Raw genomic sequence first — 12144 nt, 5'->3', positions numbered from 1 at the left:
ACCTTGAAGAAAAGATTCTCAGCTTCATATGGAGAAACAAAAAACCCAGACTCTCCAAATTGATCCTGTACAACAACAGATCATCTGGAGGTATCTCCATCCCCGATCTCAAGCTGTACTACAGAGCAATAGTAATAACTACTGCATGGTATTGGCATAGAAACAGAAAGGAGGATCAATGGAACTGAATAGAAGACCCAGAAATAAACCCACACACCCATGAATACTTGATTTTTGACAAAGAAGCCAAAACCATTCAATGGAAAAAAGACAGCATCTTCAACAAATGGTGCTGGTCCAACTGGATGTCTACATTCAGAAAAATTAAAATAGATCCATATTCATCACCTTGCACAAAACTAAAGTCCAAGTGGATCAAAGACCTCAACATAAAACCAGATACTCTAAATCGGTTAGAAGAAAAAGTGGGGAACAGCCTAGAACTCATTGGCACAGGAGACAACTTCGTGAACAGAACACCAACAGCACAGGCTCTAAGAGCAACAATCAATAAATGGGACCTCATGAAACTGAAAAGCTTCTGTAAAGCAAAGGACACCGTCATCAAAACAAAACGCCTGCCTACAGATTGGGAAAGAATCTTTACCAACCCTTTATCTCACAGAGGGCTAATATCCAGTATATATAAAGAACTAAAGAAGCTGAAAAGCAGCAAACCAAGTAATCCACTTAAAAAATGGGGAACAGAGCTAAACAGAGAGTTCTCAGTAGAGGAATATAGAATGGCAGAGAAGCATTTAAAGAAATGCTCAATGTCAATAGCCATTAGGGAAATGCAAATCAAAAAGACCCTGAGATTTCACCTTACACCCATTAGAATGACCAAGATGAAAAACTGAAGTAACAACACATGCTGGAGAGGATGTGGAGAAAGGGGAACCCTCCTCCATTGCTGGTGACAATGTAAACTGGTACAACCACTTTGGAAGTCAATCTGGTGCTTTCTCAGATAATTAAGAATAGTGCTTCCTCAAGACCCAGCTATACCACTGCTAGGTATATACCCAAAATTTGCTCAAGTACACAACAAGGACATTTGCTCAACCATGTTTGTAGCAGCTTTATTTGTAATAGCCAGAACCTGGAAACAACTCAGATGTCCATCAACGGAGGAATGGATACAGAAATTGTGGTATTTTTACACAATGGAATACTACTCAGCAATCAAAAAGGAAGAAATCATGAAATTTGCAGGCAAATGGTGAGATCTAGAAAAGATCATTCTGAGTGAAGTATCCCAGAAGGAGAAAGACAAACATTGTATATACTAGCTTATATAGATGTACAAGAAATGATAAACATAATGAAATCTATACACCTAAAGAAAATAAACAAGAAAGCAGACAAGGGGTAAGGTGATCAATCCTCACTTAGAAATACAAATGGGATGTGCATTGGACGTATGACAGGAGTCTACCACAGAAGGCATCTGAAAGACTCTCCTAACAGTGTTTCAACACAGATACTAAGACTCATAACCAAACCTTCGGCAGAAAGGGAATTAGTATGACATGGAAAGGACAGGAGCTCCACAAGGACCAAATATATCTGGGCAAAGGGGTCTTTTCTGAGACTGACACTCCATCAAGGACCATGTCTGGATGTAATCTAGAACCTCTGCTCAGATGTAGCCCGTGGTAGCTCAGTAACCAATTCGTTTCCCATAGTAAGGGGAACAGGGACTATTTCTGACAGGAACTCAATGGCAGGCTCTTTGACCTCCCCACTCCCCAAGGGAGGAGCAGTACTGTTAGGTCACAGTGGAGGACTCTGGAGATATATGATAAAACAGGGTCAGATGAAAGGGGAGGAGGTCCTCCCCAATCAGTGGACTTGGAAAGGGACAGGGAGGAGATGAGGGAGGGAGGGTGGGATTGGGAGGGAATAAGGGAGTGGGATACAGCTGGGATACAGAGTTAATAAAATGTAACTAATAATAAAAAATAAATTTAAATTAAAAAAGTAGGTTTGGTGAAAAATCTAAGCCTATAGATAATCATACTACAATGCACAGACCTAATGAAGCTAAGTAACAAGGAGGGCCCTAGGGAGGATGCTTAATTCTCATTCAGAAGGGCAAATAGAATAGACACCAAAGTGGTTGAAGAGAGAGAACAGGATGGGAGACTTCCATAGATTTCCTCTGAAAAACTGCATCCAGCCAAACTTTTGACAGAACACAAGGGGTCTTCTGGAACAGTAGGGGGATAGTAGGACACAGAGGAGACAGAAGCCCCACAAGAAGACCAATGGAGCCAACAAATCTAAGCCCAGGAGGTCCTGCGGAGACTGATATACCAACCAAGGAGGATGCATGGAAAGGATTTAAGCCCCCTGCTCAGATGTAGTCCATAGGCAGCACAGTTTCCAGGTAGGTCACCTATTTGTTTTCTTTTGGTCTTTTGATATGATGTCTTTATCCTGTGTTTTCTTGGGTGTAGTTAATCTCGTTGTGTTGAAGTTTTCCTTCTAGTATCTTCTGTAGGGCTGGATTGCTGCATGAATGTTGTTTAAATCCAGTTATATCATGGAATATTTTTTTTCTCCATCTACGTTGATTGAAAGTTTTGCTGAGTATAGTATTATGGTTTGACATCTGTGGTCTCTTAGAGTCTGCATGACATCTGCACAGACCCTTCTGGCTTTCACCATTTCTATTGAAAAGTCTGCTGTGATTTGGATAGGTTTGCCTGTATGTGTTACTTGGTCTTTTTCCCTTGCCACTTTTAATATTTTTCTTTGTTTTGTAGATTTAGTGTTTTGATTATTATGTGGCAGGAGGAGTTTCTTTTCTGGTCTAGTCTATTTGGTGTTATGTAGGCCTCTTGTGTGTTTATGGGCATCTCTTTCTTTAAGTTGGGAAAATTTTCTTCTATGATTTTTCTTGAAAATATTTTCTAGACCTTGGAGCTTGGAATTTTCTTTTTCTGTCTATTCCTGTTATTCTTAGATTTCGTCTTTTCATGGCGTCCTTGATTTCTTGGATATTTTGTGTTTGTAACTTTTCAAGTTTTACTTTTTCTTTGAGAGATATATCAATTTCTGCAATTGTATCTTCAGTGCCTGAGATTATCTCTTCCATCTCTTATATTCTATCAGTGATGCTTACCTTTGTGGTTCCTGATCTCTTCTCTAGGTTCTCCAAGTCCAGGGTTTTCTGTGTTTTCCTTATTGATCCTAACTCCAGTTTTCATGCCTTCAATGATTTTTTCATTTTCTTCATCTGTTGAATGTGGATTCCTATCTTTCCATAATGGCCTCTATTTTTTAGTTCATTTCCTCTTTGTGTGCCTCAAATAACTGCATAATTATAGATTTAAGATCATTTTCCTTTGTTTCAGCTGCAATAGATTATCCATTGATTTTTGGAGATTCTGGTGAAGCCTTGAAGTCCTGGTTTTTGTTGCCTGTATTCTTACGCTGGCCTCTAGCCATCTGGTTGTCTGTAGCCTTGACTTGGAGCCCATACTGCAGCCTGGATCCACCTGTCTCTGGAGTCTCGAGTAGTCTCCCCTGGATTCACTGTCTCTGCTGGCTCACTGTTTGTGACCCAGGTAGCTGGGGCATAGGTGGAAAGGTCTCTGGGTCTAGAGCTGCTCCAGTGTCCCACAGGCTTCCTTGAGAAGGTAGAAGATGGGATTTGAGTCCCAGGCCTGGCTCAGCTCTGCTGGGTTCACTGGCTGTGTTGGCCATGTTGTTTCTGACCCAGTTGGGCTAGGTTGCTGGGGAGCAGGCAGAAAGATCTCTTAGCCTAGAGCTGCTCCAGTGCCCCACAGGCTGCCTTGGGGAGAAGGACATTGAAACTTGGGTCAGGTGCCTAGCTCAGCTCCACTGGGTTCCCTGTCTGTGCTGGGCTCACTGATTCTGGCCTATGTGAGCCAGGCTTCTGGGCCACTGGCAGATAGATCTCTTTGCCTACAGCTGCTCCAGTGCCCCATATGCTTCCCTTAGATGGTAGGGAATGGAACTTGTTTCCCAAGCCTAGCTTAGCTCTGCTGTGTTCACTGTCTGTGCTGTGCTGGCTGATTCTGACCTGGGTGAAGCAGGCAGGAGGGGAGTAGGCAACAGAATGGAGCCACGTCTTCCCCACAGTACCAGAATGTATCCTCTCCACTGGGCAGTGAGAGTGTGCGCCTCTAGCAGCTGTGACCAGAAAAGTGTCCACAGGATGTTGAGTGTGGTCTCCCAGGTTTGGGGAGCCTCTAGTACCCAGAAGGTTTCCACAAGACTGTGAGTGTGGGCGCTCAGGTTTGGGGTCTCACCCACAGTACAAGAAGGTATTCACTCCACAGGCAGTGAGAGTAGGCACCCCAGGTCAGAAGTGCCAGGCTCTGGTTCCAGGAAGATATCCACAGAAAGTGGGCTTGGGCAGTGGGGTGGCCTAAGGCTGTAGGGTAGGAGCTCAGCGTGCACACTGCAGGTCCCAGGAAAGTTTCCACCGATGGTGGGTTCCGATGTGCAGACTAGGACTGCAGGGTCAGAGCCAAGGGAGTCACTGCCACCAGTCCTGGTGGGTTTGGGTGGGTGGACCACATCCCCTCTCCCACTCCTGCCACGTGCACCGCTGCTGCTCGTCCCAGGAATCTATCCAGAGATGGTGAGTTTGGACGAGTGGCCTAGGGCTGCAGGGTCAGATCCCAGAGAGCTCCTGCAGGTCCCAGGAAGGTATGCGCAGGCAGTAGGATTTGGGTGGGTAGCCCATGGCTGTACAGGGCAGTGCTGAATGGGAACCTAGGAATTTTTCCCGGTGGCCTGAAGATGGACTTTCAAGTATCCCCGTGGATTCTCCTCTCACCTGAGAAACACAGACGTCAGGGTTTTGGGGTCCACAGTACAGCCGGCCAGTCACCTTGCTCCCACTGCTGAGCTGCTGTTCAGATAGCCTGAGTGATTTGCACCACCATCTTGGATCTCCATTGGTAGGTCACATATTAAGGGGACCAGGGGCTGACATGAACTCTGCTGCCTGCTCTTAGATCACTACTCCCTGATAGGGCAGACTTGCCAGGCAACAGAGAAAGAGAATGCAGCCAATCCTGATGAGACTTGATAGGCTGGGGTCAGTTGGTAGGTAGAAGGGCTCCCCTTTTTGAGGACTAGAGAAGGGGGATAAGGCCAAAGAGGAGATGAAGGAGGGACTACAATCAGAATGTAAAGTAAATAAGTTAATAAAAAAAAAACCTGCACTCCATCGAACTGGAAATATATCAATTTCTTGATATATATGATCTACCAAAATTAAATAACCAATTTAAATATACTTATAAACTTTTTCTTAAACAGCAGCAGGACACAAAGTCTCAAGAGTTATAAAAATTGGAATAGCACTTTGAAGTTTATCTGACTATCATGGATTAAAGCTGGATATTAACAACAACAGAATAGTAGAAAGCATGGATGGCACACACCTGTAATCTCAGCACTTAGGGCAGGCGGATCTCTGTTGAGTTCCAGGCCAGCCTGGTTTATAAAGCAGGACAGCTGAGGCTACACAGAGAAACCCTGTCTTGAAAAGGAAGGAAAAGGAAATAGCACAAATATACTAACTCATAGAAGCTGAACAGCTAACTACTGAATGAAAACTGGGTCAAGATAGGAATCAATAGGAAAATATTAAAAATATTTTAGATTTGAACGAAAATAAAAACGAAACATATCTACACAAATGGAACACAATGAGAACAACTTCTAAGAAGCAAGTTGATAGCACTAAGTGTCAACATAAATCACCAGAGAAATTTCATAATTACTTAGTGACACACTTGAAAGCTTTAGGAAAACAAGAAGAATAATACCCAAAATAACATCCAAAAAGAGAAGATGTAAAAAAGAAATCAAACTCAGGTCTAAAAATCAATGAAATTGAAACAAACAAACATCAGCACCAACAACGTCAAAATACAAAAAAAAAAAAAAAAAAAAAAAAATCTAATGAAATGGAAGCTTGATTCTTTGAAAAAGTCAATGGGATTCACAAATGTTTAAAATGCCAAATTAACTAAAAGATGGAGAAAGAAATTCCAACTTAATAAAATTAGAGATAAAAAAGGAATTATTTGCTTTTTGATCATTCCATCCCTGGCAAAGTGGCCTTACTAGACCACAGAGAAAGAGGATGCAGACAGTCCTGATGAGACCTGATAGGCTAGGGTCAGACCTCCTCTATCAGTAGACTAGGGAAGGGACATAGGGGGAAGGTGGAACATAGGGTTGTAGGGTTGGACTGAGAGGAGATCAGGGAGGGGGCTACAGCCAGAATACAAAGTGAATAAATTGTTAATAATAATATTAACAATATTATTAATAATAGTAATGAAAAAGAAAAAGGAGGCATTACAACAGACACTGAGGAACCAGAGAATTATGAAGAGATACTTTAAAAATCTGCACTCCACAAAATGGAAAATAGATTTCCTTGATATATATGATCTACCAAAATTAAATAAGCAATTTAAATAGAATTATAACCTCTTACTGAAACAGAAGCAGTAATTAAAAATCTTCAACCACCACCCACTGTACACAAAAAAAAATTCCAGAGCCAGAAAGATTCAGCACAATTATAAAATACCATTAAAGAAATATGACTGCCAATACTCCTCAATTTATCTCACAAAATAAGTATCTTCAGCAATAGGGTCTTACTATTAGGATGTGGAGAGTAGATTTGGCAATAATATCCTGTAATCTTTTGATTACAGGATATTATTGGGCTCTAGGGAATCCTCTTTGACCAATGACTCAATAAGATTTAACCCATAAAATTTTTTTAATTAGAAAAGTAAATAAACTAAAAGTTGAAATAAGCTACCTAAATTTCTTCTGATTATGAAATTAAGAATATGTTAGTGCTTGTTTTTATTGAATGATAAAAGTGTATTATTCTGACCCATTATAGATTGCTGGGATTTTCAGTCAGTGGTTTGTAATACAGATAATAACATTTCTCCCACCAGGACACTGAAAATTACTATGTGGGAAATTTCAGGAAATTTTAAAGGTTATTTTCATAATTCATTAGATTGTTCTATTCTGTGTTAGTTGAAGAAGTTGAAGTTGTTTAAACTGAGGTGCTAGTCTCTTCTTTCTAATGTGGTGGTTTAGTGCTCTTAAGCAAGCAAAGAAATAAAAAAATAAATATAACCACAAAAGAAATAGGAAATATCCAACTTATGAAGTTATTTTTCTGTTGCTCCTTCTTGTTCTTCCTCTTTTCCTTCTCCTTTTCTTTTTCCCCCTTGTCCTCCTCTTCCTTCTTGTCCTCCTCCTTCTCCTTCTCTTCCTTCTCCTTGTCCTTGTCCTCCTTGTCCTTGTCCTCTTTGTCCTTATCCTCCTTGTCCTCTTTGTCCTTGTCCTCCTTGTCCTTGTCCTCCTCCTCTTTCTCCTTGTCCTTATCCTGCTCCTTCTTTTTGTCTCCAGGTGAACCACTGTCAATACTCCCTCCAGTGCCCTTTACCTGACAGTGTGGTGGGCTCCAGCCATCATTGCAATGGCAGTGATGTTTGTTATTGCAGACTCCTTGCAGGTTGCAGGTCTTCGGGGAACAATTACTTGTCCAAATTGTCTTGACACACTCTCTGTTAATGCACACATGTTCTGGACCACAGTGTGTGCCATCTTTTATGTCACCAAGGTCAGGGATGCTCATCCCAATATGGTAGTCAGTACCCCAGCAGGTGACATTATTGAAATGAGTCGAATGTGCGGTATAATGATTACGCCAAATGGGAAGACCTTTCACTTCTTTACACTGAATTCTCCCACAGAGGATGTTTGAAATATTACATCTCACATATGCATTGTCTATGATTCCACAGTTACCAAAACGATCACCACGAGTGTTCATTTCCTCGTAGCAACTGTCAGATGCTTTGCTGGCATTCTTGCCAAAAATTCTCCGGCAGTGTAAATCATGGCTGTTACATCTTTTTTTATAGCAGTAGCCACCATCACGGCAAGAGCTCCCATCCTGTTTAAACATATCCTCAGGGCAATCATGTGAAGTTCCATTGCACCATTCTGGAAGGTCACATTCATTCTCTTCTACTCTACACAGAGTGCCAGATGGCTGGATTTTGCATAAGTTGCTGCAGCATAGGCCAGTATGACAGGAAGCGCCAGACTTAAGAGTACAGTCAGGCAGGCAACAGAGACTATATTCACATTCTTCAGAGGTTCCACAGTCGCACTCCTCGCCTTCGTCAATCACACGATTCCCGCAGAACTTCAATGGGAAGATATCCGAAGGGCTGGGCTTACTGTGCATGCAACTTGTTTTGGCTGTGTTTTCCCACAACAGGGCATAGCTACAGTTGCTGAATTTTCTGGATGTATTTGTTGTAGCAGACATAAAACACGGTTCCTCTCCACATGTGCAAAATATCCCATCATGTGGCATGCCCAGATTGTGACTTATCTCATGTGCCACAATATGGCCAATGGTAGAGAAATTATCTCCCAAAAGACTATCAACTCCACAGCCAAATGTATTATTACATATTGTTCCAACATAGGCTATTCCAAAATAGCTAGTAAAATTATAATTCACAAACAGATGTGCAATATCATATGGTATGTGAGACTTAAGGTTTTCTCTCTTCCACTTACAAAATTCTGGTAGGAGAGTATGTATATCTTTTACTGGTATAGGGTTGCCCTTAGTCCAAATATAAAGTCCAATTAAAGATACATCAATATCCACTGGAAATAAAAAGATGTTTAGCCACACCATAATATTGAATACATCTTTTATCACAAGAGAAGTATTACGTCCTCGATAAAGGAATTGTTTATGATCTATAACCAATGCCAATTTAATATACTTTCTATGAGTCCACCATGTCCCATAGAAGCCTTGCATTAAAGTGGGCTTATCATTTTCTTGAAGTCTCAGTTGCCCTGATATTTCTTCATCTGTTAATCCACATCTCATGGGGAGTAATTGCGTTTCCTCCATGTCTATCTTGTAAACCAGATGTTCAAATGTGGAAGAGGAACTCTTGGGCTTAATTTCATAAGCTGTGTCATTTATCTGTAATGTTCCTTGAATGCCCCCAAAACAGGTGTTAAGAGCAACCATGGATTCTGGGCTTCCTTCCACAAAACCAAGGTAGTAACAATCATCCTGGACAAAAGGTCTTGCCTCAGAGAGGTCACCTTGGTCACTGTATGTGAACACAGAGAGCTGTCTAGATAACAAAAAATTCTTGGACTTCATGGAGATAGTGTGTCTCTGGCCTCCAAAGTGCAGGCTATAGGATATCCAGCTGGCAGGACTCATGTCTTTACTGGGGACAGTTACCCTCAAGGGTATCACTACTTCTGGAAGGCTTTTGTACTCAGCGCACCAAATCAGGAGCCATACAGAAGGAAAGAGCAGGACCTTCAGCCATACCTGCAAGAGAGTGATCCTGTCATGTACCAGAGCCTCACTCATAGCCACCATGTCCTAATGGAGAGAGCAAATGAGGGTGGAATGTGGTACTATTGTCCATGTACTTTCTTTGTCTTGATTTCATGTAGCATTGACCCTTAATAGTCTTTCTTCTGGAAGAGTGGATCCATCAGAGCAGAAGGACTTTAGGAAACAGGAAAAAGAGATAAGAGTGACTTCATTATGAGTGGACCAAAGTAGAAGGCTTTGTGTAAATATGGCTTAGCATTTGTGCATTTAATTTGTTTTTTAATTTTAATGAAGTACAGTCACACTCTGGGTGTTCAGAGAAATCACAGTTGGTCACAGATTAATAATGTCAGCCCTTGATGAAGGACACTTGGATTCACTGTATTGTTCCCTACACACACACACACACACACATACACACACACATATATGTGAGAATATATGTATATTAATATTTAAATCAAAAATTTGTTAGTGCAACTTGTAGAGAAAATTTTTATTTGCACAATCAAAAATATAATTTTTTCAAATTTTGTTAATAAATTATACACGCCTCTTAGCAAACTTGTACAAAAGAATATTCTACCATGTTAAGTGCAAGATCCTTCACACACACTGTTCTGTCTTACTCCGGTTCTATCGAGTTGCAGAGTCAGAGAACTAAAATCTTATGTGATGGGCATCTTCATGTGATAAATCAATAAACAATAGTATAATCAAATTAGGTGTGCTGATTTGATGGACATTTCTCAAGCACATTTATGTTTCACTGTACTTATGAAAGGAGTATATTTTTATTGAAAATAGATTCCTTTCTCACGTAATATATCCTAATAATAATTTTCTGTCTCTTACTCCTTTCAGTTCTTCCCCACCACCCCTCCAGATCCACTCCCTTTCTGTTACCCAAGCAGCCTTGGCTATAGGTTCCTTTTCTGTAGGGGGCCTTAAGTCAAATTAGACATTGGTTGGCTGCTCCCACAAGATCTGTGCCACTATTGCCCTAGCATATTTTGCAGGCAGGACAGATTGTAGTTTAAAGGTTTTGTGGCTGGGTTGGTGTCCACATTTCTCTTTCAGTAGCCTGCAGAGTACTTTCCTGCACCAAATAGGCTCTGTGTAGGCATCAGATAACCTCTCCATGTTCAATGAATTGAGTGGCTGTTGTCCTCAGCAACAGGGTCCTGCTGTCACTTTACAGAGAGCAACCCTTTGTCTTAGCATCAGCCTGGCTGTATTTCTGTGGGATCCCCTTGACCAACAACTTTATTGAATGTAACCTAGTCCCTCCACTGGAAGCCTTGTCTGGCTATGAGGGATGGCCAACTGAGACTCCATACTCCCTAATACTAGGAGTTCTCATTAGGATCACCTTCTTGGAGTGCAGGAAGCTTTCACTTCATTAGGTTTACAAACCACCTCCAAAGGACCCCCAATTCCAGCCATCTCTACCTACACTCTCTTCTTCCATCTCACCCCTTTCACACATGAATCTTCCCACTCTCATCCCCATCCCTCCCCAGTTCCCTCAAAATATATTTTACTTCCCTTTCTGAGGGAAATCCATACATTTTCTTTATCCATTCTTCAGTTGAGGTACATCTAGGTTGTTTCAGTTTCTGTCTATTGTGAATAAAGCCACAATGAACATGATAGAGCAAGTTCCGTTGTTTTTAGGATGGAGTATCCTTTGGGTGTAAGCCCAAGAGTTGTATGTTTAGCTGGTCTTGAGGTAGATTTATTCTCAAATTTCTGGGGAACCACCATATTGATTTCCATAGTGGCTGTACAAGTTTGCACTTCCACCAGCAATGGAGGAGTGTTCCCCTTGCTCCTTATCCTCATGAGCATGAGCTGTCACTTGCGTTATTGACCTTAGCCGTTCTGACAGGTATAAGATGGAATCTCAAGGTAGTTTTGATTTTCATTTCCCTGATGGCTAAGGATGTTGAACATTTCTTTAAATGTTTCTCAGCTATTAGAGTTTCCTCTATTGAGAATTCTCTTTGGTTCTGCACTCCCATTTTTTAGTTGAATTGTTTGGGCTTTGGTATGTAGTTTCTTGAGTTATTTACATATTTTTGGGAAATGGAGTTAAAAATCTTTTTCTCATTCTAGAGTCTGTTGTTTTGTCTGATCAATGGCATCCTTTGCCTTACAGGACATTTTCAGTTTCATAGGTTCTCATTTATTAATTGTTGATCTTAGTGCCTGTGCTATCCATGATCTGTTCAGGAAGTTTTTTCTTATATCAATATGTTCAAGACTATTTCCCACTTTATCTTCTATGAGATTCAGTGTATCTGGTTGTATGTTGAGGTCTTTGATCCACTTGAACTTGAATCTTGCATTCTTCTACATGTAGACATCCACTTTGACCAGCACTTTTTGTTGGAGATACTGTCCTTTTTAGTGTGTATTTTTGTGTTCTTTATAAAAAATTAAGTATTTATAGGTGTTCAGATTTATGTCTGATCTTCAATTTGATTCCATTGATCAACGAATATCATGCAGTTTTTATTATTATGGCTCTATCGTACAACTTAAAATGAGGAATAGTGAGACCTCCAGAAGTTCAGATTGTTTTAGCTATCTTGTATTTTTGTTTTTTTCACAGAAAGCTGAGAATTGTCTTTACATGGTCTCCAAAGAATTATGTTGAAATTCTTAGGAGATTGCATAAAATATGTAGATTGCTCTTGGCAGGCTGGCCATGTTCA

At 40.8% G+C, this 12144-nt stretch overlaps 1 protein-coding gene across 1 annotated transcript; it reads right to left on the bottom strand.

Moving 5' to 3' along the window:
- Positions 1-2437: 2437 nt before the first annotated feature.
- LOC129666445 (disintegrin and metalloproteinase domain-containing protein 24-like) lies at positions 2438-9466 on the bottom strand. Its single transcript, XM_055593552.1, has 2 exons — positions 7422-9466; positions 2438-2516 (listed from the first exon to the last, which is right to left on the bottom strand). The coding sequence occupies exons 1-2, from the start codon at positions 9464-9466 to the stop codon at positions 2438-2440; spliced, it is 2124 nt and encodes a 707-aa protein (XP_055449527.1).
- Between the last annotated feature and the right edge of the window lie 2678 nt (positions 9467-12144).

Source organism: Psammomys obesus, unplaced genomic scaffold (genome assembly GCF_907164565.1).
Source record: "Psammomys obesus unplaced genomic scaffold, mPsaObe1.curated_primary_1811, whole genome shotgun sequence".
Classification (NCBI taxonomy): domain Eukaryota; kingdom Metazoa; phylum Chordata; class Mammalia; order Rodentia; family Muridae; genus Psammomys; species Psammomys obesus.
The sequence above is the reverse complement of the archived record's forward strand: the minus strand, read 5'-3'. Positions and strand labels throughout refer to the sequence as shown.